This window comes from Dicentrarchus labrax, unplaced genomic scaffold, assembly GCF_905237075.1.
Source record: "Dicentrarchus labrax unplaced genomic scaffold, dlabrax2021, whole genome shotgun sequence".
Taxonomy (NCBI): domain Eukaryota; kingdom Metazoa; phylum Chordata; class Actinopteri; family Moronidae; genus Dicentrarchus; species Dicentrarchus labrax.
Window position 1 is genome coordinate 5211503 of NW_026136720.1, and position 26996 is coordinate 5238498.

Below are 26996 nucleotides of genomic sequence, written 5' to 3' on the forward strand. Positions count from 1 at the left end.
CCTGGCTCAGTCATAGTGTCATAAAATATATATGAGCACTAGGTTGCAGCTTCCCAGCATTATGCATACCCGACATGCAATGAGTTCTTTTCAGTCCCACCCAGTAGAAGACAGTGAGACACAGATGGCTCACATTAGGGGCAAAACTAAGTGGCACTCCTCACCTGGTGCTAATCGGCCAATCACTGATCGGAAGGAGAACAGGTGTTTGTCAGTGAGTTCATGTTTTTCAATACATGCTGTGTTGTAGCTCAGTTGGAGAGGATAACTTAAGTGGGTCAGTTCCAGCATGTAGCAACCTCTGAATCATTAGCAGAGCTCTGTTTGGACTTTTATCTCACAATACAGAGACAAATCTCTCATAAAAGATTCACACTGTATCCATTACACATTTTTCACTGAGTGCTTTCCCATCTCACCTTCAGCTTTTTTGGCCACAAATAAACAAACTTAAACGCTAACTCTGTCATTTATAACAGCCTGTGGACAAACCCCTTCCATCCCATTAACTTCATTTACTTCATCTCCCGGTACAATATATAGGAAACACATGTAACATAACTTGTCCAGTATACCTTACATTAAAGCATCGTGTATCTTTTCAATCTAAAAGTTCTCCTTCCTGAAGTAAAAAAAAGGAAGTTTTATACAACCACGAAATGGTTTGTTAGCATTACCATGAATTACAGTGAGTGGAAAATGTATAGCCCAGTGGGTGTCTGTCTCCCGCTTTGTCTCGTGCTCTCTCCCTCCCTCTCTCTCTCGTGCGAACACGCGCGCAAGCACGCACGTGAGCACCTGCCTAAAAGCTGCGTCAGAGAAAAAAAAAAAAAGGAAAAGGAGAATGAAATTGTCAGTGAGTACTTAGTGTGGCGAGTATAAGCCGGTGGTGGTGACGCCCCGCAGCACACTGTCTGTCTATCTGTCTGTCTGTCTGTCTGTCATTATCACCGGGTCGGACTAACTATGACCGCTTCATCACTGCCACCTTGTTGATCAGTTCACCATGAGCGCGCCGAGCAAATCATCAGAGAAAAGGTCAGTGCTACAGGAGAGATTCATTAAAAGTGATGTTTCCATTTTTTGTGCACTCAAGTGAATATTACTCAAACTGGTGTTGGTTTATTCTTTTTAATGTTCTTTCTCTGTCTTTGCAAATGAACAATACTCTCTAAAACTCTACTCTAAAAGTTTGTGGATAATGAATAATGTCTTATTCTTTATTAGGAACAAGTCACTGTAATGAAACAGCCTAATGGATGTTTATTTTTTTCGTGAGGAAGAGCCAAGAAGTTATTTATCATCCGGTGATTAGTTTACATATTTACTAAATGAGACACTTTATCCTATTGGTAGCTTAGCACCGGAAACTGTCTTGACTGAGTCGACACCTCCATAAAAGCAGGCACTCCTCAACGTGTTTAATATAAGACAAACGGATGCCCAGAAGGTGTCAGTGTAGTTTATGCAATGGAAAAGGCTCTTCAGTCTTACAGCTGTGACTGTCTATAAGAGAAAACAGCTCACAAATTCATGTCATCTAAACATCGTGGTTTTTTTTTATATATGCTTCAGTCAAGGTTAATGGCAGTGCAACATTAGCTGGTTTGTACCAGAGATTTATTCTTGAACTCTGAGGCAATACGTATTGGCATCATTAAAGAATTCCATGCATATGTGCAGTCGTATTAAACTTAGATGTTTCCTTTTGGACAGGAGTGGCACCAGAAATAAGCTGGATAAGCTGTTAAAGGACAGAAAAGGCAGCTTTCCACGGTTGATCAAGGTAGGGGTATAGCTATGAATTCCTCATCAGTGTATCCTGTGTAAATTCTTTACAAAATCTTTGACAGACTTGTGTTTGTTTTTTTCTTGTCAGCCTGACCGCTTCAGTATATCATTCTAAGTTATAGTGGTGGCCATGTTTTTTTGTGTGCCTCTAAGCAACTCTACACCCTGTCTTGATCTGCAGGCCATTAAATAAATGTTATTTGGGTGATTGTGTGCACTCAGCAGAAGTGATTTATTAGGGAACATACTCTGCCTTGTGGTGTTCTTGGCCTGCACGTATGAGAGAGGTGCCCTTTTCCTATTTGCAAATGTTGAGAGATCACAACCTGCCCAACCCCGAGCCATTCTAAGGCCACGTACTGTATCTGAGGTCCTCTGCTCTGTCATCGCCAGACCGTCACCCCGTCATCTCCCCTTCCTGGAAAGTTCCACAACTTTCAGCTCTGCCCTACAAGGACACGTTCACGCAGCAGTGGACTGATTCACCCCCTCCCTTCCCGCGTGGAGGGATTAGAGTGTTTCAAAGCCCCTCGGATGTCCCGCACCGAGAACACTTTTCTATTTACTCTTGATTAAACTTTTAATATAATGTCTGGACCTCTTTGCCATGAGGGTGGATAAACCAGTGGAGCAGGAATGACTGAATCCCTTTGATGTGAAACATTGTAAAGGACACTGCTGTTTGTCCCACTCTAAAGCTACCTGGGCTCATTCAGCGCTCTGTTTATAATAGAGATGGTTTGATGAGGAGATAGATGAATAGTGAGGAAACACAATGTAGATAACATATGAATATTGGCCATGAGGGACATGAGATTCAGATAAAAGAAATGAATGAATGGCTGCCTTTTGTGTGTGCGTGTGTGTGTGCAGGTGTGAGCACAGCAATAGCCATGGTCATTATCAGTCAAATACAGAATCCAAACCAAGCTCAGACTTTATTGTTCTGTCTTACATGTAGAGCACCGCACACTGCAGGGTGTGTTGGTAAAACTCTTTAATGCTTAATCCCATCATGGTTTTTTTTTATTTGCTTTGATCTCAGCGCTTAAATAAGGCCCCTCACATAGATACTCTTTAGTTATTAATTACCAATGGCACTGTTAAGCCAAAAGACACTTGAGATAAGAATGCTGGAAATCTTTGAACATCAGTGAGAAACTGAGGAGAGCCTCATCTGAGGCGTTGTTTGAAGCTGTTTGGGCTTATGCTGTGAGCGGACTCCGCGCTCAGGGTGTCAGTTCAAAAGATTTTCTCTTTTTCTAAGTTAGGAAATCAATAGAGGGCATTTGCGTCATTACAAAATACAGACGCAAGCAGCTGCTCTCAGCCGATGCATCATATCCCCTCTAGATGTGAAATGCCTTGAAACTGTAGCATGCAGAGTGTTTTCATGTTTGCAGCTTTTACTCGATATGACTCACTACTGACGTCCACCTTCGGCATTTAAGCCTTCTTTTTATATCAGAAAGTGTTGTCTTATCTTCCCAATAAAGTGGTACCCTGTGCTGCATGGACATAGATAACTACATACATGACTAATTTTTGGGCATTCATCCATTCGCTGAAGACTAATCTTGAATCCTTGTGCTGTAATATTAATACTGTAGTAGGTTCAGCACTGATGTATCCGCTTCTTTAATGTTTTTAACTTGTAGAGAACTTGTGAAATGAAAATTTTTATTATCAATCTATCAATTCATATCAATCTATTAATAGTTTGGTCAGAAAATTGTTGAAAATGTCTGTCACAGTTGTCTTCATTAGTCCAAAACCTAAAGATATTCAGTTTACAATGATATAAAATAGAAAAACAGCAAATTGAATCACTGGCAAAGCTGGAACCTCATACTGGTTGGTGTTTCGATTAATGAATTACTTAAACAATTAATTGATATTGTAAATAGTTGCAGATTAATTTTCTGTTGATAGGCTAATCTATTAATCAAGCTCCAACTCAAACCGTATATAAAAACAGTACGCTCTGTTCAACCATGACCTTGATTATTTTTTGTGCACTTTATGACCTGCTTAAGAGCATTGTTTACGAGGGCAGACCCATGCACCTGGCCCAGCCTTCACCCCCACGGACTGGAATAGGGAGTGTGCCTACCCATTATTCTGATGAACCCTGCCCCTGATAGGGTTTCTCATCACAGCTTTGTCCCTTGTTGACACCGGACCCCCTGAATTAAAGGCGGTCATTTAGAGAGAGAGAGCTCACCTCTGCTGAATTACACGCTGATATCAGTGTCACGGAGCACAGGGTTCACACTGCCACTTTACTGTGCATCAGTAGCTGTGTATGAATGATATTATAACCCAGCTCCTTTCCAATCACCCCTCTGCTTATTTATACTTCTGCATGTGTATGTGCATAAGATTGTGCTGTCATGTGTGCAGTTCAAGTTGTGCCCATGTTCCTACGTGCTTGCAAGCATTCATGCGTGCCAACAGAAAGGCCTCTGGCTCGTTGTCACATGGCCAGTGCTTCTTAACATGTGAATCTCCATGTTCTGTTTGCACCATAATAGATCCATGCATAACAGCACCCTCTCCGCTGTGGATGACTGTTATCCCTCCCACTGGTCCTGGGCAGCGTTTGGTTTTATATATACTGCCAAGGCTGAGCCTACTTATGCTGCCATGTCACAGCTGCAGGTTTTCATGGCAAGGAGGGTGTTGTGGTGTTACTCCAAAGAGGACAGCTGGACCTAAACACTCCCCAAGTCTGATAAACATTAATTGGATTTACAAAGAATGCGGGGTAAACAGCCACCCAGGGAGTTTTTGTTAATGAGTCCCTGGCTTGGTTGCATGAAGTGTCTGTTTTCCTTTAACAGTGAGTCATGCAATACAGAGCTGCTGGGTATGCCAACGTCCTCCCCCGTCGCACCCTCTCCTTCCATCTCCATAGGCTCATCAGCATTGTTGTGTAATAATGTGTGAGATCTTACCTAAAAGATTGTTATGTAAGAGGATGGGGTTGCTGTTACCTTGTTAGGCTCACTGATGCCTTCATATTTTCAGATTTGCAAATATTTCTGTCGGTGGTTCAACATGGCAATCTCTATGGAAGGTGACCCCACTCATTCTAAGTTAATGAAAACTCAACGATTCCTATATTCAGGTGATTCTACACTAATGAAAAACAAACCTATGGATATTATATTCAATTTCTGCCAATAGATCCCTCTCAATGTTACACACTGGACCTTTAACTTGACATAATCATATGTTATATCTATTTTAGTGTCTACAGGTAATAGTTTATTATATTAGAAACTTAATTTCTGGTGCCCGGTTAGCTCAGTGGTTAGAGCTGGCGACCTATGTACCGAGGCTGAGTCCTTGCTGCAGCGGCCCAGGGTTTGAATCCAACCTGCGGCCCTTTGATGCGTGTCATCCCCACTCTCTCTGCCCCCCTTTCCTGTCTATCTTGAGCTGTCCTATCAAATAAAAAGGCAATAAAAGCCAAAAAAAATACTTTAAGAAATTTTATTTCCATCCAGAGCCTAAAATAAATAAAAGTGTCAACGTAAATTGCACAAACTTAGTAAACTTTTACAGTTTTTCATATTGTTTTAACTTTGTTTAAACTTATTTAATAATTATTAGAAAATGTATCCAAAGACTGAAAATTGTGTTACACAATTATGATCACGATAATCTGGGTTAGCCTTTTAGTTATGCCTGCATTGGTCTCACAGGCCAGGGTGTGTCAGTATATACCTGCTCCATCTACCACTTCCGTAGATTACACCTGAGCCTCGGATAATAAAGCCATCAGAATCTAAGACGGGATCTTCTTTACAGACTCGATCTGTCCACTGTGTTTCCTGTCACGACACTGTGTGGGAACAGCAGAGCCTCTTGTATTTGTCACCCAAAGACAACAAGCGCCCCAGTCCTTATTGTCCACATCTGCCACACATGTCATCAGTTTAAATCCTCCAATTTGCACTAATTGTTACAATTTGAAGGCAGTGCATTGTCTGTGTCAGTCTAGGTCGGACATGGGGTCTTTTGTGTCCAGGTGGCGACAAAAGCAGATCACCTTGCGAGGTTGTTGTGGAAGGTGACAGGACAGTTAGTGCTTATGGGGTCAAAAGAAGGGCTGACAACTCTCATCTTACCTGGGTGACAAAGCTCGCCTCTGCCCATCACCCCTGTAAGACCAAGGAGATAGGCGAAAGGTTTCAGAGGGCAGTGGGATGAGATAGTCTAATGGAATTGTCTGTTTAATCTTGGCAATGGCAGGAGGATTTGAAGAAAGTAAAGAGAGTGGGGTGAATCCTAGGAAAGTTAAAAATGGAAAATGAGATGTGGTGACTTGCGTCGTGTTGCCTAGAGATTTTGGTTGATAGGGAGCAACATCAGAGCCATGTGAGGACAAGGTGTGTGTGTCCAGAGCTGCCAGAGATGCCAGGCCATCATCACTCACACAGGCCTGGCTGCACCTCCTCCATCCTCAGGTTCTCAGACCTGGCAGGGCAGAGTCTGGGGCATTCAGGTCAACACCTGCACTGCACATGATAGGGGTTTAGCCTGCAGTGTTGCAAGCATATTTAGCACTAAAACCTATGACACACACATTTTGAATATGGAGATAAACTTTCAGGCTCGTACACACACACACGCACCTGTGCAAATGTTTAACGCCACACCTGCCTCAGCTGTCTCAAAAGTTGGCCAATTATTTCATCTGATCGGCTTTATTGAAATAACTAAGACGTCTGTTGGGCCGAGCAGAGCCAGACATGGGGCCTTGGGTCGGGTCTCGCTCCAGGAATGGGAAGCAGCAGATCTTAGATGAAAGAATGATTAATGAGGTAAGACTTCCAAAGGCTGTGGCAATTTGGAGAGAAAGATGATGATTATGTGGCTCTGAAAAGTATAGGCTATGGTGTTTTAATAACCGGGAGCAGCTGTAGAGCTTTCTTCTTAACTTGTTTGAGTATTTTCGAAATTATTTCTTTTGGGATTTGAACAGAAAGTCTTCAAAACAGGGATGCCAGCAATGTTTTCATCATTATAACTGGTCAGTAAGCTTCTCTCTTTCTAAAATTTCCATGCTTGTGGGGTTTTGTTTTTGACATTTGTTATCAGATATAAGAATGTCTTGTTTTCTTGCTCCAAAGGTTTATATTCCTGTTTTTCTTTACTGAATCCTTTTACAAGAGTTTAAAATAAGGACTTTCTACCTGTCAGTACCTTAATGCCATTGCCTTACCTAGATTTTCTAACTAACTTTAATGCTAGTGTCATACACACAGAAAGCCCTCCCTTTGTATTGTAAAAAACACATTTCTTTTTAGAGAATTGCTTTACAGAAACAATCCAATCAAGACAAGAGCTAAAGAAATCATCTTTTTTTGCTGTATCAGTGACATTTTTCCAGGTCATGTTTCTTTCAGGGCTGCGTCTCTATATGGCTGCAATGCAAAGGAATACGAGATGGGTGGAGACATGGTGGGACAGTAAACAGTATAGAGTTTCCTGAGTACTGACTGATTTGAGCACAGGACTATAATTATGGCTGTGTGAAAGAGGTTTGTTTTTGGTGATCCTGTATTATATGAGAAGAAAATATGAGGATTCCATCAAGTTGTTTGGGCATCAGGGCACAGGATTAGTCAAAAGGTCTGTACTGTGCACTAGACTCAAAAGTGAGGGATTAATTTTTTAGACACACTCTTGGGGAAATGGGAAAAGACTATGGTTTATAATACCACCATGATCTAATCATCTGCTAAACAAGGCCAGGAAACGTGACCTGTGGCCCAATTCTGGCACTTTTTGTGACAGTCTGGTTCTCTGTCTGATAAAGAAGACAGACAGGGCACTCTTGTGTGTCTGTCTGTGGTTATTACAGTACTTGAAATGATGTGTTGTGTATTATGGAGCATGAGAGGATTATGTGTACTCTGTATGTAGGTGGTCTGGTCGGGAACAGTTGACACAAATATGAAGTAGTGGGTCAACCTCCACCTCCATCAACCACACTATACAAACACACCAGCAAATACACAAATGATGGGGGAAATGTGTCTGTGCCAGTGTATGTGGTATAAAATTAATTAAAGTAACAGGACATTCGCCATACTGAGATATATACTGAGATAAATCAATATCACATACATTTCCTAATAATATAAAGATAATGATTAGATTCTCAATTCATCGACTAAGGCTACATTTCACAATATTTGTTAAATGTGGCCCATATCAGATTCCAGTATGAACAGATCACAGTCCTGAAATGACCTGTATAAAGAACGTAGATCTAGAGACCTGAATCTGATTTGGACGACATATAAAAGGGGCAATGCCATGAAAAACAGATCCTTATACAAAATATATGAGGCAAAAAAATCTGATTTGGGTCACTTGTGTCTGGAATTATTTCAACTATATGATTGATTTCAACTATACAGCCCAGCCCAATTGACTGGAAGTAGCAAAGGTTGAAAATAACTATAGGATTATATATGATTTTATAGTGGCATTTTAATTGTTTTCACTGACTGTTTCACTGACTGTACTATACTCTTACTTTAATTCTTTTCTTATTAAATATATAACAGCATATAACCCATTTCTTGACAGTTCTATATCAAGGAGCGGCGTGAGTTACCATATTTGCTTTGCAGTTACAGTGTATGTCATAAAAACACAACAACTTGCTACTTGTCACCCTCTGCTCCAGCAGTAGCTATATGTACGTAACACTGATACCCACCCTGTGTATTTATAGGTTACAGTAGTACAGAATGTATTGTCCTGACTGAAGCTACGCAGCAAACATGTAGTTCATTCACTTGACTTTGCTACAATCAAACGCTGCCTTGTGTCGCACTGTTGTCGGACACAAGATGAATTAAAGAGGGGTTTTTTTTTTGTTCACCCTCTTCACTGCAGTGGAGTGAGCCTCTCCACGTGGCTAATGAGATTTGGCTTGGCCTGAGCCCTGCTTAATTTTCAGCTGTGTCCACATCTACAATCACACACACACAGGCACAGATTTACTTGAACCAAAAAAAACACACTCACACGTGCAAAATCACTCCTTTTGATAGAGAATGAGGATAATCAGGCAAGCATTCAGAATCTGACCTGATTGTAATTACTTTACAATAATAACAGCTTCCAGCTTATTGAATGTCTTTTAAATACACTGACTGCGTGCTGGTTGTTCAGCCGCCCCTGTGCAAATATGAAACTCTGTAGCGTTCAGATAAGAAGTAATTAATAGCAAAGGTTTAGGTTTGGGAAATAATATCAATTTACACAATTGGTTAAATAGAAAACTGACCTCATTTCAAATGTGATTAAAGTGACAGCAGTATTTCATCTCCTCCCACCCTTGATGCTATAAAGATGCTATGATAACACGTAATAAACCTTGCAATGTCCTAAAAAATGAGGAGCACTCACTCACACTTTCCAATTTTGCCTCACCTCACGTGTGGAAAATGCGTTTATTCACCACTGAACCCACTTATAACAGCAGTATGAACGCCAAATAAACCGATTTTGCTGTGATTTATTTGTAATAAACAGTTCAAAATGATGCTGACATAACTACAAAAGTCAGAATTTATATTCAGCAGGTTTGTCCACAAGACCACAAACAAAGAACCTTTAACACATTTTCTTTGGAGTTCAGATCAATCAGGGCTAGTTCAGGGATAGTTCAGTTAGCTGCAATCTGCAACTACACTGCAAGATGCCTCTAAATCCTACACACTGCTCCTTTAAGTCTTGGTCTAATGATTTTCCATTCATAGATAGCTGGATGAAAGACTGAAAGAACCTCACCACAAACACGTTAATCTGTTTCACTGGCCAACTGCTATTGCCAAGCACCATTAACATGTCACGTGTAAGTCACAATTGAGCCTATAATTGCCCGTATGCCTGTGAGTGTGTTTAAGTGTATGCGCTTGTGTCAACTCGTGAACTCGACCCATATCTCACATGGTGACATGCTGTCACTGAGAGGCCTGCTGTGTGTCTAAAACTGTAGATGCTGCAGTCCACCTGCCAGCCAGGTCAAACTACCCACGCACCACTCTGCCAAATGGAAAGAGACTCTGATACTGTCTGTTTTGGCTGGCACCTCACCTCGCTTCAGTTTGCCTTGTCTGGCACCTGGCAGCGATTAACCAGGGCCTAATAGAATGTGAGGCACCGGGTTATAACCCTCTAAGAGGAGGTAATTTAGTCTCATCTGGCCTGGTGTAGTCGGTCCAACCACCTGCTGTTCACTCTATCCAGATCTGGCTTGATGGTTCAAAGCTGTGGAAAAGCTGTGGCACTTGTAGGCCAACAGCCTGTCGAATGACTTTGTTATAGTTGGGTTTAGAGCCATGGATTGAATATTGAAAATTTTAAATCAAAAGGTGTGTAGGAAGACAAGAGATACAGCAGCTACCACTCTGAGTCATATAAGCATCAGGACTGGCTGACAGGGCAGTAATGAAATACAGTAGCCTGGTGCTTCATGCTACAGAAATAGCAACATGTTTCCTGTCACCAAAACACGGTGATTTACAGATTTTATTTTAGGTAGAGGGTCACTCATGCGAGCAAAGATACTTGTATTCACGAAGAGGACTGGTCCTTTGGCATGCAAACATTTAAAATGAAATGCTGCAATATAACCCAACTAATGACTAAGGTTAAATAGAGAGTTTGTACTTCAGTCAGTACTCCTTCAGTCATCTCAAGTAAATCATTTAATCATCAACAATGAGTAAAGAGGTGCAGAGAGGTAATTACAACTTTGTTCCCCCATGACTACTTGCAGTATAAAGCTCATACTCAGCCCCTGCGTCCTGCCCTGCTGTGGACTCTGCAGTTCCCTGCTGCTGTGTGCTGCAGGCAGGAGGCCAGGGGCAGCCAGGGTGTGGTGGGATAGGCTTTCATCTATGCACTATTTGTCAGCAAGACTGTAGCAGCCTGCAGGGGTTTGTGGAAGCAGCAAAACAGGTGGAGAGCGGTAGAAGAGATGGAGGGGAGGGGGGGGGGGGAGGGATTGACAGCCCCACTGGCTTTGTCTCCACGATACAGTGGCAAGTGAGAAGGCGAAGGAAAGTAAAGTTGCAGGCGTCTGTTGAACCCCATGGGATGCCCATTAGAGCTGAACCTCCTCCCTGTCTGACTTCCTCAGCCCCATGAAGAGCCCACCTGGGAGGATCATGGGATCCGTACCTACAGTACCTCTCTCTCTCTCTCTAGTCCCACAACCCCCCCCCAAGCCTGCACTCCCAGAGGCCTCTTCTACAGGAAGCTAAGTGCCAGGCCCCTGCTGCTGTGTCTCCGGCTCAGGATGGGTCCCTTGTTGAGTCCCATCCATACGTCACCGGCAGCGGCAAAGACAGCGGGCACTCCCTCACCGATTATAGCAACAGCACAAAGCAAAAGCATCCTCTCACTGTCTTGTCTGCAGCCTGCCTCTCTACGCAGTCTGTATCCCGGAGCAGAGAAAAATAGTTTGAAGGAAACCTGCCGTGGAAGAAAACAAAAGGGAACCAAGGTCTCAAATAACCAGAATGTAACCTTGTACAAATATATGACGCAGTCCAGAGGGTTGGGGAGAGTTATGACGAACCACAAGAAGTTCTGCTTTAAGAAGTCATTCATATCTTCAGGATTGGCACAAGAAGACGATGGCAAGTCAGCGTATCTGAACTTCGTAGCATCAAAGTTCTGTTAATTTCAAGAAGATTTTATTTTTCTCAAATGGAGTCGGGGAACAACACCCTGACTTACAGTTTATAGACCACAAACAGCAGGAAATGCAGGCCTGGCATCATCATCATCATCACTGGCTGTCCAGAGGCTGAGGTGGGCTTGAGGGCGTGGTCGTGGCAGCATGGAGGAGATGTGCTATGTGGGAAGACGGGACCTCACCTGCCTGCTGTGGTTTTAGCTTCCTCCAGAGCTGCTGCTGGGGCAGGAACAGGAGGGTCCAACCTGAGGTATGTTTCGAAGGCAACGGAGGCGAGACAGGACATCAGACAACTATTTGTTGTATATAAATGCCCACACTCTCTCTTTCTCTCTCCTTTCTTTTTTTATATCCTGTTCTGAGCACTTCCATCTCTATTTTTAGAATCGCTCACTGGTAGCACAGTCCTGCTTGTTTCAGCATATGTCAGGCATACATAAACTGTTGACGCTTTGTTTCATTAATCTTTGGTTGTCATGGTGAGATATACTGTATCTCCATTGTTTTGCTCCGCTGCTTCTCATCACCAATGCGTTGTCACCTGGGTGACAAAATGCATACAGCCTAATGACTCTCCCAGGTGAACTGGTTTACAGTGCTTGACTTGCTTTTTGATTATGTACTATTTGATTTTTGCTATACACTGAAGATACTGTTTTGGGACATTGGTTTTATTTTGGAGAATTAGATGAGATGATTGATACCACTCTCAAATGAGTTTGCTAAAGATAAACAGCCAGCCAGGGGCGGATCTAGAGAAATATTCATGGGGTGGCAAGAGGATGGCATGGAGACTTAAGGGGTGTCAGACATACGCTGATTTAATCGCAATCACATATTGATATAACAAACACGTTCAGTCTACAAAAACACAATAATTCTTATATTCAGGTAGTTATACACCAACGAAAACATACCGATGAACTATATATTGTACTTCTGCCAATAGATCCTCCTAAATGTTACACACTGAACCTTTGAACTAAATATTTCTAGGGTTCAACGATAATTTGATTAATTGTATTCCCTATCCTAGTCAATTTTTCCTATCGTGCTGCAGTGTAGAGATAAAAAGAGAAGCAGAGTAGTGGTGTTTCTGTATAAAATGGTGTCACAGTAGCATTTTACAAACAAACAGGCAGCCTAGTCTGTTCTGCTCCGGCTGTAATCTACGTTGTATAAAATGAATGCCTCCCACTGCATCCCTTGTTGTTATTAATCAGACCAGATTTAAAGGAGCCTCCCACTTCTGAGTGTGTCCCCTGTCTCCCTCCTGTTGTCCATCCATTTACCCATTCACCTGAAGGGGCCACTCCACCAGCAGGGGCCACACACACTCTTTGCCTCAGAATAAATTGTTTTGTCAGCTCACGTCTGATCTGGCTCCAGTGATTCAACTTCATGATTCACTTTTTTTTATTAACTTTGTAAATGCAACAACCAATTAGGGAATAAGGGAATAGATTAGGAGAGTTAGTAAGGATGGAATAAGGAGGGCAGGAGCAGCTTCCTCGATAGTTCAGCTCATCTCATCCTGTCCCAAGGCTGAGCCTGATTACTGAAGTGGCCACTGCTGTTGCATAACAGCTGTCATCTAATCATATTCATCTCCTGTGCTTGTTCTGGGCTCTTCATCACATGGAGCAGCTGAGTTGTTTCCACCCCTGCAGTGGGGATTAGTCATTGGAAAACAAATGGTGACATGGTGTTCATGCTGTAATGTCTGGCCTCTTGTTACAAGATGTTATTTCACATATCACTGAGGTCAGGGGAAAACCGTGAGACTCTTTTTACACTGCGAATGTGAAATTTTAGTATATTGCCTGCTCTCAGAAACATTTGGCATCCCTTGGTTGTACAACGTCTGTCTGTCAGCTCTATCGCCTGACTCAATATAGTAGCCATTTTTTTCTTTCTTTGCGTCTGATAGTTATAAACTTAGAAACAACTTCTTCTTCCTTTTGTGGCTATTGGCCTTGTGTTGGCTCTTGCAACAACTGAGCTGCCATTTTGGCCATATTTACCGTATGAAAAGAGATCTGGATCTTTAACAGTCCATCCTGGTTAAATAAAAGTGTGCAGTTTATTAGTTTATTTGCAGTGCTCTGCGTGGGAAGCTGTCCTCTCACTGTATGCTTTGCATTGTTTTAACACCTATTAGAATCTCTGGAAGGTTCCAACAAAATGAGAAATTAATTAATGTCATTATTGTACATCTTAAGCACAAAATCTCACAAAAAATGTCTAATATTGATCTATTTTCCATCTATTTGGGAGAGGTTTGGAAAGTTTGGGAGCTCAGGGTCCATACAGTTTACATGCATAGATAAAACCAGCATTCTTTGCTGTCTTGCTGTCTACAAATGTGATTGTAGTTTAAGACAGACATACATCTGTACATAGTAGCCCGGTTTTATATTTACCTCCTCTAGCTTGTTGTCCTTGTTTTCCTTTTGCTGTGTCTATGCATATTTCTGTGTATGTACACTGAGAGCAACGTGAAACCGGAGTCAAATTACTTGTATGTGTAGCACACCTGGCCAATAAAGGTGATACTGATTCTGATTCCTAGGCTACTAAACATCACATGGACTGAGGAAAATTCTATCAGGAAAAGGATATTCTTCAAAGGCTGTCCATTTTGTTTAAGTAGCCTATTTAACATTCAGTTTATTTGGTTATATCATGTTTTTTCAGGGCAGCCCGAGTTAAAAACTATCTTCCATGTTTTCTTGAGTGATCCGTTTTATATTCTGTTTTCCTTTTGCTATATCGCAGCTCGTTCGTTTTAACAGCTGAAATAAGCGACGCTGGAAACAAGTTCCTGTGTCAGATCTTTGCCCTAGATGTCAGAAAGATAAGATTTCCAGAATGACGGTGAGACAGACTGCGTGACACGTTTTTGACAGTAGGGATCCTCTTTACAGTGTACATAACATTTTACTGTAAATTGAATGCGGCCACGACGTGCGTGCGTCGGTGTGGAGCCTCTCTCTGTACAGCGTCGGTGTTGGAGGGCGCATCACTCACACAGCATGGTGTAGGTGGACGACAGCAAACGGATAAAAACAAATCTATATCGGGACAGCCCCAGCTGTCAGCGGCAGAAACCTGAACAGGTGGCTCCTTCAGTGTCTTAGCATTACGCGTCAAGGCGCAGAGACCCTCAACAGCTTGCCTCTCGCTCCTAATCTCCTCTCTGACGACAGCGCATTACCTCGTGCGCGTAAAACCAGGAGTACGGCAGGTTTGGGTCCGTGGATGTGATCAGTCATCGGGATTGTACTCACCAGTGTTGATTCAGTCCTCTTCGCGAAGTTGGAGTCTTGGAAAAGTGCGTCTTGGTTTTTGAGGCTGGACTGACAGAGTTGGATACAATGACTCTTTCTTGGATTTTATAATCTCTACTCTGTGTTTGGATTGTCAAGCTGCTGTAAAGACTGACATTGATCACACAGCATGTTGCCAGAAATAAATAACAAGGTGAGGCACTTTGATTTGATAGCAAGTTGGTTGGTTGACCTGCTGGTAATTGTAGTGTGACTGTGGTTTATGTTCAATTAATTTAAAGGCATATTATGGTCAAGTGTCAAGTGTCACTATGATTTTTCTGATAATGGCATGGTTGGTCTGGTCACCAAGGGTAGAGTTTCTATATTATTATCTCACATAGTATCACTTTGGTTTTTAGTACTCTTTTTTGAACATACAGATTTCCCATATCTCCTTTTCAATGGATTAAGTATGTATTTTGCCCGGATACAGGGCTTCATTCCAGGCTAATTCCATGTTGGGAGAAACCCTCCACAGGTATCCTTTTACAATGACAAACCAAAAAAAAACAACATTACTTCACATTTCCTATTTATCTTTATTGATCCATGTCAAGAATGTGAATTTATTCTCACTTTGGAATTTCCATTTCTCTTCTGCAAGTTATCTTTGAATGCTTATTTTTTAGTCCGCCCCCTTTCTCCTGACCTCATGCCAAGTCATGATGAAAAATCTGATCCATTTCTATTTCAGTCGTTGTTTAGCCTACTTATTTCAGTGTTTGTTGTGCTGACAGATTCTGTAAGTCTATATGCGTTCTGGTGTATTTTTCACACCTTACATGGAAACTGATATAAATTTAACCCTTGCTGTTTTTGGCTCAAAGAAGATTTTTTTGCTGTTTTAGTAACAGAAGTTAGAAATAAAGGATAGTTTGCTTTGAAAAACAAATTAAATTAACCACTAACACTCATTTTGATCACATGGATTGATCAGTGATTAGGCTTCATTAACATGCATCCTTTCCCTGTGGTCACATTCAGTGCCATCGGGAGCACACAGCTTGTGTGCAATAAAAATGACAGAGCAGTGCAATTATACATCACAAAATGCAAGTCTGACAGCTGATAGTGTGAGTGAGCACGGTTTTATAGTTTGTTGATGTTTACCCTCACTTACTCCTGGTTTTATGGCTTTGCTGACCCTTTGACCAACTGACCCTGGAGGAATGACCCTTAATGAGCTGAATCTGCTCTCACACACCTGCTGGGATGATCCTACCTCAAGCAAAGACCCTGCAGTCGCACACAGACAGAGTCAGCATCGCTCTCGACTTCAGTTTCCTTGTCTTCTCTTCCATTTATTTATTTATGTAACTTTATGTAAACCCGTCGGTATATTAAGAGCAAATGCCCTCTTTGATGATTCATCTGTGCATAAATAGACTGGAAATTTATGAGTACACTGGAAAGACAATTTATAATATCATACAATAAAATGTTATCTTACTCAGTGTGTTATAAACAGTACGTATGATGTTATTTTCTTTCTTGTGCATTTGTGAATTTTAGGCACAGATACAGATTAATATATATTGATCTCCTGCTGTTTTGCATTTTAAGAAAATCTAATTGTTTTATGTTTTAATTACAAAGGTGAGAAATACAGAATGTGTGCACTCACTTCCGCATTGTGGCCCAAACACCTGACACTTATTTCTATCACATGGGTTGTGAATATACTTTATAAACTTCAAATACAGACACTCATTCATCACAGTGCAATAAAGGGTCACTATTTTTCTCTTGCACTTGTCACTGGGTTTCCACTGGCTCAGTGCTCATTAGCCAGGCTTACAGCACACCTTTCACAGGTGGTGTTTTGGAAGCCAACCTGTCACATTGACCTACATGGCTCCTGCTGTCACTCACAGTGCTCTTGAGATTGTAACATGATGGGTATCATCCCCTTCTTTGGCTATATGTTGTACTCCTATATCAGCTTTAACGTGAACAGCAAAACCAGTGAGGATGGATTTAATTTCCTCCAGTGAGCAGTGAGAATTCAGAAGTTTTTAAAGCAGAGTTAGGAAGTCAGTTTAGTGTCTCATCCTCCTCCTCTGAGCTGGTCGAGATGGGTCAGTTCAGCTACTCCTCCCCCTGGACGATACTGCAGTACCACTGATCTGATGTAGCTTATGCTTCTCAATCAGTGGTAAAGGTTAATGATTAGGAAGCTGTTTCCTACCCAGCACCTGTGGACAACACCCCACACAGCCTGCCTCACCCCCTCCCTGTGCCAGAGTGAGTTTAGCACATATCCCCATTTGGGGCTAAGCTTTATTCACCCATATGGTGTCGCCCAACACAGCTGCACGCTCACCCGCTGATTAATAAGGCACGTGTAAGCTGGCTTGGTGTCAGAGAGAAGCGTGCAGAATCTTCCCAAATGCAAGTCGTGCTTGTTGTTTTTTTTTAGAATATCTGGAACTCGCTTTTTTACAACATTCATCGCTTCCCTTTAACACACTGAGGCAAGTGGATCTCCAGTGTGCACAGGCTTGGAGGCACGTGTACACCCACTGCCAGACACATGGATGTGCACATGTGCACGCACCTGCACAAACTAGCAGGTACACAGAGGATACCCGATCGTTGTTGCTGGGTTTTTTGCAGAAGTAATCTATTTTAAGATCATAGTACATTATTTCTGCTAGTCTGGCTGCAACCTCTCTCAGCTGCCCTCAGGCTATGTGTTTCTAAAGAGACTGGAGAATCCAGCCAGAGCCAAGAAGCTGTTTCATTATTATTTAACATGACTGCTTTAATCATCTCTTTTGGTGTGCAAGGATTCCTAAAATTGTATTTGGAGATGATGTTGTTATGCATTATACTCTGAAAAAACTTACATATGTGACTGCAGTTTTTTTTTTCTTAGGGCATTTTATGAATTGCTCTGATTCCTCCCACAGACGTCACGACCGGAGGCCTTCCCTCTCCCTCACAGACTCCCAGCAGAAGGCAACCGCCTTGGAACAAACCGACCCTGCTCACAGGTCAGCTCATCTACTCTGCACCCACAACATATCAACAAAGCCATCTTTTCCTTTAGTGTTTGAATCACCTAAAAACGTGGCAAGAGAAAATATTCCTCTCCTTTTTCGTCACAATTCATGCCATCTATATTGACATGTATTTACTCCATGGATGTGACTGTGCACAGCTGTCTGCACATATGTGGTTATGTGGTGTAACGCTTTGCAGATCTCCATTGATATACGTGCATCTTAATGAAGCAGCATGTCCTCCAGTTATGTACAGGAACGTAACTGTGTTTACTTCCTCTGCCTGTTGTGGCAGGTGCTTGCAACTATATTTAGCCCTTATCTCTATGCGTCATAACCAAGTTGGCAGATCCTGCAGCAGCTCTAAGCACATGAGATGAAAAATCTACTGTATAGAAATCTTTTTCTTCCTGGAATGCCGTTAATAATTAATATGAAAGAATTTATTATGTTGCTAATACAGCACATTGCTAAAGGCTACCATGCAGAATGAAGGGGCAGCACTGTTTTGAATTTTTCCACCTGAAATTTGAGTGGGATTGCAGCGCTTAAATATATACTATAAATCTCTCTTGACACAGGTATTCTTTTATTGGATATCTCATTTTTTCCAGAGAACTTGGCATAGGACAGAGGTCTAATTTTGCCCATCTTTGCCAGTGCCAAGCCTGTCAAGGCTGTGACATGTGTAATCGTGCTCTCAGAGCAAGCAGGATGGCAGTAAGAGAAAAGCAGGTTGCTACTCTTCACCTCCCCCACAGAGCCACCATAGAGAGACTCTGTCAGGACCCAGCCTCCCAGGCTTTGTCCCCATTTCACTCTCACCCTGATCAGTAATTCCAGCTACCTGCTAGGGGTCCTGGTCACCTGAGCCTCCACAGACCAAATGCATGTGAAAGGGTTGTAGATCGCTAGCTGAGAATACAAACCAAATCTGACAAGGCGAAGCCAGACACAAATACACTCTCATGAAAAAATGAAAGGGGCTGTAACAAGCTTGTAGCTACAATGTAAAAAAGAATAATGCATTTAGACTTCACACTCGCTAACCCGCTCTCTGTAGCTGCTTTTACTGCCTGTTTACAGCTGGATCTATTCAGTATTTGTTATTCTGTTCTATTCAAACGCACAGTGGGGTATTCCCTAGCCTAAGTAAAAAGATCTTAAAAGCCTTCTAGCTGTGGAAGATGGACAATTTCTTTGTTGATTTTCCTAAATATTCTCACTTTTTGTCAGACTCGTCTTACTTCATCTCATCTTTAAATTTTAAGCTTTGAGAGTTTGAAAAACTTGACTGAAAGATCTTGTTTCCTACATAATTTTACCCTATTTTTTTGTTTTTTTGTTTTTTTAATGTAGTTGTGTTTCTAATTATCGAAGCCAGTAAAATTAAAACAGTCCCTGTTATTTACAGAAGTTCGGCCCTGGTGTAGGGACATTGCCTCAGCTTGAGCCACCGGTGGTCCAGGTGGTGGTCAGCAATGCCAAAAACCAGCACCAGCAGTCGGACAACATCCTGCCCCAAATTGCCAACAAAGGGGGCCAAAACAACTATCAAGCACACCCGGTGAGTCCCTCATACACTAGCAACTTGAGCAGCTTGTAAAACTCTACAGTAGCAGCTAGTTTTGTGTCTCATGATGTTTCTGATGGGAGGAAAAAGACTCGAGCGTCAGTATATATCCAAAGTAGCTTATATAAGAGTAGTTTCAGGGACAATGTTCATTGTGAAAACATTATGAAGGTTATACTGTAGTTACTTTTTCTGTCCTGAAAATAACAAGGGACTCTCGATGTGTTTATATTACAGGATGAGAGGCCGAAGCCCACCCAGCAGTTCGCCATGCGCTTTGGTGCAGCAATGGATAAAGTGTCAGTCTCCCGCAACAGCAAGATTTTCAGCAACAAGCTGGAGAAAGAGAAGTCATATGAAGGACAAAGGTTACCCATGTCCCCAATAGGTATGTTATTATGGATAATAATACAATACAACACAAGCAGAAAGGCACAGATACTTTGAATCATTTCTGGCTGCGCCAACACAAACATGTAACTAAGTAACGAGATTCTACTGATGCAATAAAAATAGCACGCTGGCATTGAAGTCGATTGTTCACAATCCTCTGCACTTGGCAGAGGTGTAATCAATAAAAAAGTGACTAATTTTGTCCTCCTCCTCTTACTTCCTGTTGCAGAGGCACTGAAGAACTTCCAGGACCGGCTGACGGAGTTTGAGCAGGAGGAAATCATGGACTACTCAGAGATCTGGTTCATGGGTCTGGGCTCTCAGAAGATCGAGGGTTCCCAGGGCACACCGCAGAACTCGGGATACGATGACGAGCATGGAAGCTACATCAGGGTAATGCGTTAGATGGAGCATTAAATAACCATACCTGTTGTATTTACCTCATTTAATTTCATTTTATCTGTTTTGCATTATTGCTGAACATTTTACATCAGTTGGTTTCAGTTCATTTCAGTATTGTATGTAATATACTTGCAGAGACTTCAAAAAGTGTTTGAGATGGGTGGTCTATCGCAGTGAAGCTATGTTATTGTTGTGTGGTTACAGAGTTACAAGCAGAAAATTCTTCTTTGACTCTTATGGCAAGTGCTTTCAAACTATTTTCAGCTGCCAAAAAGCAGTACATTCGCAAGCTTTGGTTGAAACTCAAGCCTGGCACACAAGCATTAAACAAACATCACAGAAATAATATATATGTGAGCATTTTGCACTAAAAAAGGTTTGCTGTTTTGCGGTCCACTCTCAAGTCTTACAATTCCCAGAAGCACTGGAATGCACCAACAAAGACTTTTCGAAGCTGTCACAGCTTTGCCAAAAAATATAAAGTGATTAAATACTCACTGTAATGAATTACAATTTGTACTATATCTCTAGGAAATCTGAAGAAAGTTGTTAGTTATGAAGTTCCAACAAGAAGTGAAACTATATCAACCAGTGAGGAAAGGATTCAACCATACATTTTCACACATTCAAATGTGCATGGACTTTAAAATAATTTTAAAGTAAGAAGATAGATGTGAAGACATGTAGTTGATATTAATTCTCATTTCACGCACGCACACACACACATACTCAGGCATTCAAGCTGCCTAATCTGAACTGTACATGACGAGATGCCTGCGTATGACCTTAATCCAGCAGCTGTAGACATGAACTGACTTCATTGCTGAATTCTTTAATAAATAATAAACTGAAGTGAGGTCATCAAACCTTGTGACAACAGGCTGAATTGTATTGTATGAATCAGGTGACTGACAGGCAGTTGTGTGTTAGACAATATGTAATAAATGAGCTGCTTAAGGCTGAGTGACTGACCATTGTTTAGACTCTTATATCTCTTTTGAGACTCATCTCACTGTCACAAGCTTGAACTGCCAGTTACAGCAAAGCCGTAGAACAGTTAATACTGTTCTGTAGTCCAGTAAAATAGTCTAGTTAATTTTGCTATTAGTGATTTTTTCCCCTTTAGTTAAAGCATACAGGGCATTGTAGTGAAGCCTGCTCAAATATTTACAGTGCTCTTCTCCTTTTTCCAGGTGCTGCATGACCACATTGCCTACAGGTTTGAAGTTCTTGAAGTGATTGGGAAAGGCTCCTTTGGGCAGGTCCTGAAATGTCTGGACCACAAGAACAATGAACTCGTAGCCATTAAGATGATACGTAATAAGAAAAGGTACGTGTAATTTCCTTCTGATATTCAGTCACCTTTGATTGAACCTTGCCTGGAAAAGATATTCATCCAGAATATTTTTACACTTCACCAGATACTCTATAGAATAAATTATTTGTCACATTCAAGGAGTCAACTTTTGGCATTCATCTGCGATCCGATACCTCCATTCTGAGGTTTTCCCACATGTCTGCACCAGGATCATTTTACATGTTAGGAGTCTGCCAAATCGTTCAGATCCTGATTTAGCATGATAGAAGTCGGCACCTTGTGGTGTTATCTTACCTGTCCTTCCTCGCTGTGGATCACAGTGGCAGCAACTGCCTGACTCCTTTAGGTTAGATGCAGGAGCCATCGGGTCGTACCGCCACTTCAATAATGCAGAAAACAAAATGGGTGCAAAGGGCCGCAGCGGCCACAGGAGGATGTCCGATATTATCTCTCCTGGGAGAGGATTGTGAATGGTTGATGTTAAGAAATATCCAGGGATTTTAAGGATTCGTGTGCTGGGAGAAACCCTTCCATCAGAGACAGTTAACAGCAGAAATGTACATATTAGTATATTAAAAGTATCCTAGTATTTATCACCATTTTGGCATGCCAGTATTTGACACTGATAACTTCATTAATGTGTTGTTGCTCAGCTATACCTGGAAATTCAGGTATCTTAACGCTACCTGTAAATTTGTCTGCAGGTTTCATCACCAAGCTCTGGTTGAGCTGAAGATCCTGGATGTAATAAAGAGGAAAGACAAAGACAACCTCCACAACGTCATCCACATGAAGGAGTACTTCTACTTCCGCAATCACCTTTGCATCTCCTTTGAACTTCTCGGGTTAGTATGTTCACTCTGCATGCAAGCAAGGAGGCCTGCATGTTCAGAAGTTAGTCTTACAGGAGGCTATAAAGACATTACTGAATAATTCATCTGTTAATCAAAGGTATTCAAGGTGAGCCACCTTTCCCCAGGTACAACAGCAGGGTTAGATCACTGTACTGTTTTATCACCTGTCTGTATTCATTACCTCGATTGCTACGTGACTACAGTCAATCAGGAGTTAAGTGATCACCTGTGTACCTTTAGCCATTTTAGCGGGGATTGCCACTGATATCTATTTGAGGGGAGATAGTTTTGTGTATCACTCTGGCTGAATGACCTTTAGAGGACGTCTTGCACTGCCACCTTGTCTAACATTACTGTCACCGAATCCTTTAGTTAAGGCCTTGATTAGGGCCCTATCTCTTACCCCTTCTTGCTTCATGGTGTGAAGGCTCAAGTTACACAGTCTAAAGACGTTTATGCTTATCACAAGTAGCAGGAAATAGCTGTGTCTCTGTCTCCCTCTGAATGTGAGCACAATCATAGATCATTTGTAAGTATGCTCTTGGCAGTCCGATGTTTTATTATGAGTAAAGTGTAGTGTCTTTAAACTTAGCAGCCTTCTTTTTTCAGAGTATTTATTTGAGGAACATGTAGTTCTTAATGTGGTGCATCTTTTTATAAGTTAATCCGTACTGGGCTCACTCTTCTATGCCAAGTCCTGTATGAACAACCTGCATAGATAGAAAATGGACAATCTAAAAAGTATTGTAAGGAGAGTTGGAAAAAATAATAAAAATAAATCAAATTCTTGAAATGTTGCAATGTTTATCTTTTACCAGCACTATGAACTAACCGCACATCACATTTTGTCTCTTTCTTCAGGGTGAACTTGTACGAGCTCATCAAAAAAAACAACTTCCAAGGCTTCAGTCTCGCTCTCATCCGTCGCTTCACCCATGCTCTTCTCAGGTGCCTGCAGATGCTGCACAGGGAGAAGATTATCCACTGTGACCTCAAACCGGTACGGACTTCATTTTCTGCAATACCTGAACATGAAACCAGTTTAAAATATATTGATGTGAACAAAACGTGATGTGGACCACACCCTTTGCACTGAATCACTGTATCTCTGTCGACAATTCAACTGAAAAACAGTGTGGATTTTGCTCCATCTTGTGGAGCAGTATAGTATTGCAGCGTGTTTTAAACGTTTTCCCTTCTCCTTCTGAACAGGAGAACATCCTTCTGTCTCAGAGAGGGCCGGGGAACATCAAGGTGGTTGACTTTGGATCAAGCTGTTATGAACAACAAAGGGGTAAGAGCATAATACCAAATGGAGAGAATATGAATTTTTTATACAATATCGGGACATTCAAAGGAAGGACAGAGAACTTATCTTAAGAACTTCTTTCTTTGCCAATAGTGTACACCTACATCCAGAGTCGCTTCTACCGCTCTCCAGAGGTCATCCTGGGTCACCCCTACAGCATGGCCATTGACATGTGGAGTCTGGGTTGCATCCTCGGTGAACTCTACACAGGCTATCCTCTTTTCCCAGGAGAGAGTGAAGTGGAGCAAATAGCTTGCATAATGGAGGTAAGACATAAATATATTTGTGTCCACATTTATTTGCGTTTGTTCTGCAAGTTGCACAAATGTAAATGCGTAACAGTGTGTTAAAGTGACCTGATATTTTAACTTGCAGGTTCTGGGAATGCCTCCGAATGATTTTGTTCAGTCCGCATCGAGGAGGAGGTTGTTCTTTGGTAAGAATTTATCTTCACACTGTTTTTGATCTGTGGATATTTTGTATGTTGTACAGCAAACAATGCAGAGTACAGAATGACTAAATGATAACTGAATAACTAGGCTTTATGCTGTGTTTGATAATTGTGTGCAGACTCGAAAGGAAACCCCAGGAACATCACTAACAGCAAGGGGAAGAAGAGGAGACCCAACTCCAAGGAGCTGTCAGCTGCGATGAAAACGAATGATGCTTTGTTCCTAGACTTCATCAAACGCTGCCTCACGTATGTTCACTCTAAACGTCTATAAACATCTGTTTTACAGTCCAAATGTTTTAATTCAAGTATGCTTCAGTGGTATTTTAATAATAATAACAATTTTCACTCACAGACTTAAATTCTTTTTCTGTGTCTGTCTCCAGTTGGGATCCAACCAAGCGTATGACTCCTGATGAGGGTTTGCAGCACGAGTGGATCCTGGAGGGAAACTTCAACAAAGTCCGGCCAAGAACCAAGCCACCAGTGAAGAAGACCTCCGACAGTTCGACCAGCACAGACAACAGCAGCGAGCCCAGTTTCCGCAAACAAACTAACAGCATGTCTGGTAAGGGTGCAGTCCATTTCCTCATCCATACTGTGTAATTTATAACCACACAAGTCAAAATTAAACACACAGTATTGACCCTTCCTAAATCCCCTAAGCATAACTACTAGCTCATGCCATAGCTGCAAATATACCTATAGACTTCTATTGTATTCCCCTTGAGCTGACATTTAATGTCTTTTTATTTCATGTTATAGCGGAGAGAGTCAGCTCAGAAAGCAGCACAGACAAGCAGATGAGAGATGGTTTAGTCACCGGAACAAAGATGACCCCCGCTGAGCGTCTGCGGCCAATCGGGGCCTCGGCGGAGAAGGAAGTGTGTGAGAATGAGGGCAAGCTCTCCACGGATACCACGCAGCAAGAAGGAGGTGGCGAGAGGCCCGTTCACATCATCATCAAGCCTCAAGAGGAAGTGGGCTCAGAGAGAAAAGATAGCCAGGAATCGTCCCAGTGTTTGCCCCCCATCATGTAACAGTCAAAGGGAATTGTGCTGCATTCATGACAAGTGGGAACTGGGGGTGTTCAAACTCTGTGTCCCAACTTCCCACCTGAGACTGACTGACTTCTTGAAGTGGAAAGTTGCACTTGCTCGGCCCTGCACACACAGTAAATGAAAAGATCCTCCATCCATGCTCTCATTACACGCTACAAACACTGCCGTGTTGCTTTTGTGTCTACATGACGCCACAAAACAACATGTTAAGAGAAGTCAGAGCCATAGAAAAAGTTTCAAGTTGGAAAGCAGCTCAAGTGGATGTTTTCCTACTAACAGGTTGGAAACAAACCAGTTCCCACCAGCCGTGAATGAAATATTGATTTAAAGACAGGACACACTGAGGGACATCTTTTATTTATTGTTTTAAATATACAGTTATAGTGTATTCTTTTTTTTTTCTGTGGTTTGTATGACAGTGAAATCAATCAATCAGTTGTTGTTGTTTTTATAAACTTTTGTTTGGAAGCAGTTGCAGGCAGAGATTTTGTTTTAGACATCAAGAATGCACATGCTGAATTTAGATCAAATGGTTAAAAACATCATTCATAGTACAGCAGCAACTTTTTTCTGTCTCTGTCTTCTGTATTATTTATTGAACCCAATCTTTGCTGTGCATTGACATCTTTGATAAACAGGTTAGACTTTCTTTTTTTTCAGTTTCCATGTTTAAAAAAAAGGTGCATGGGGTAGAAAATTGATTAAATCTTTGTTTTTGCTTTTATTCTTTTTTTTTTCATTTAGACATTTTAGCATTACTTTCCTAATGGTAAAAAATATATGATGAATCGTGTGCAATAAAGGCTGAGCCAAAAATGTTTTTTAATTATGTGGAATAAATAATTGTAATAAATGTACTTTTAATTGTAGAATTCAGTTGTTGACACATTGATTATTAATGATTTCACTTATTTATTATGGACTATGTTGGATCCTATGTTTCATATTTGTTCAACAATTTAATTCAACAGTCATAAATGTATTTGTAATAGAATTTATTGTACATATTCCTGCTGTAATTTCCTATGTATGTGTAATACAGAACATATTTTAAGAAAATATTTCAGATATTTGTTGAGGGTTTAGACAAGGTTTTACTTGTTGTGGTGTTTCTGTATGAGGATATTTTGTATGTCTGTGCTATTCATAATATTTTTTACATTAGAAACAAAAAGACAATCCTATTATTGATAGTTTGTGCCTTGCAGTATTAGAAATCTTGCACTTTACTATTGTGTGTATACACCTGGAATAGAATTGGATTCTTACCTGTCAAACAGACAAGGGTTCAGATGACCCTGCCAGGATTTATTTGACAAAATAATGTCTCACTTAATGTCACAGAACATAATGAAACAATTGTTTCATTATTAATCTTTTTTTTTTACAATTGATTCATGTATTTAGTCGCCAACGGAGATCCAATTTAATAGAAACTGAAGATAGACTTATGCCCTCACTCTTTATTAGCTAAGCAACCAGAGATCCAGAGAAGATGGATTGTAGCTCAAATATGAAAAGAAAAAAAAAACATTTTTATGTCTTTTATGATGAAATAAAAAGTTGTTTCAAAGAGAATATGTTGTGATATTTTATATTTGTTATCCTCACTTTTGTGTTTATGCTTCCGTAGTTCAACTTGAAATGATACCGAGGCATTGTTGGTACAGTGGTACACACTAGAGTCTGTATTTGTAGAAATAAAATAGAAATACCATTAACTTTTTGGGGGATTTAGGCCTTTAGGGGCTGACTTGTAGTGACCATTACA

At 41.2% G+C, this 26996-nt stretch overlaps 1 protein-coding gene across 3 annotated transcripts; it reads left to right on the forward strand.

Moving 5' to 3' along the window:
- The first annotated feature begins 639 nt into the window (after window positions 1-639).
- Window positions 640-26803, forward strand: dyrk4 (dual-specificity tyrosine-(Y)-phosphorylation regulated kinase 4). 3 transcript variants are annotated; one of them, XM_051381556.1, is made up of 15 exons: window positions 640-1038; window positions 1717-1786; window positions 17772-17855; window positions 19279-19431; window positions 19675-19825; window positions 20060-20223; window positions 21426-21562; window positions 22255-22395; window positions 23266-23404; window positions 23617-23698; window positions 23807-23979; window positions 24089-24149; window positions 24284-24413; window positions 24551-24732; window positions 24930-26803. In XM_051381556.1, the coding sequence occupies exons 1-15, from the start codon at window positions 1007-1009 to the stop codon at window positions 25202-25204; spliced, it is 1974 nt and encodes a 657-aa protein (XP_051237516.1). In that variant the 5' UTR covers window positions 640-1006; the 3' UTR covers window positions 25205-26803. The 3 variants fall into 3 exon arrangements, with proteins under 3 accessions (XP_051237516.1, XP_051237517.1, XP_051237518.1); XM_051381557.1 differs by lacking the exons at window positions 640-1038; window positions 1717-1786 and adding an exon at window positions 10955-11777; XM_051381558.1 differs by lacking the exons at window positions 640-1038; window positions 1717-1786 and adding an exon at window positions 14169-15010.
- Window positions 26804-26996: the final 193 nt, after the last annotated feature.

Bases quoted from the DNA above. Each gene is read 5' to 3' on its own strand.
- dyrk4 (XM_051381556.1), top strand. From the start codon at position 1,007: ATGAGCGCGCCGAGCAAATCATCAGAGAAAAG. The intron at 17,856-19,278 runs GTCAGCTCATCT...TGTTATTTACAG, and splicing joins CAAACCGACCCTGCTCACAG to AAGTTCGGCCCTGGTGTAGG. The intron at 19,826-20,059 runs GTATGTTATTAT...TTCCTGTTGCAG, and splicing joins GTTACCCATGTCCCCAATAG to AGGCACTGAAGAACTTCCAG.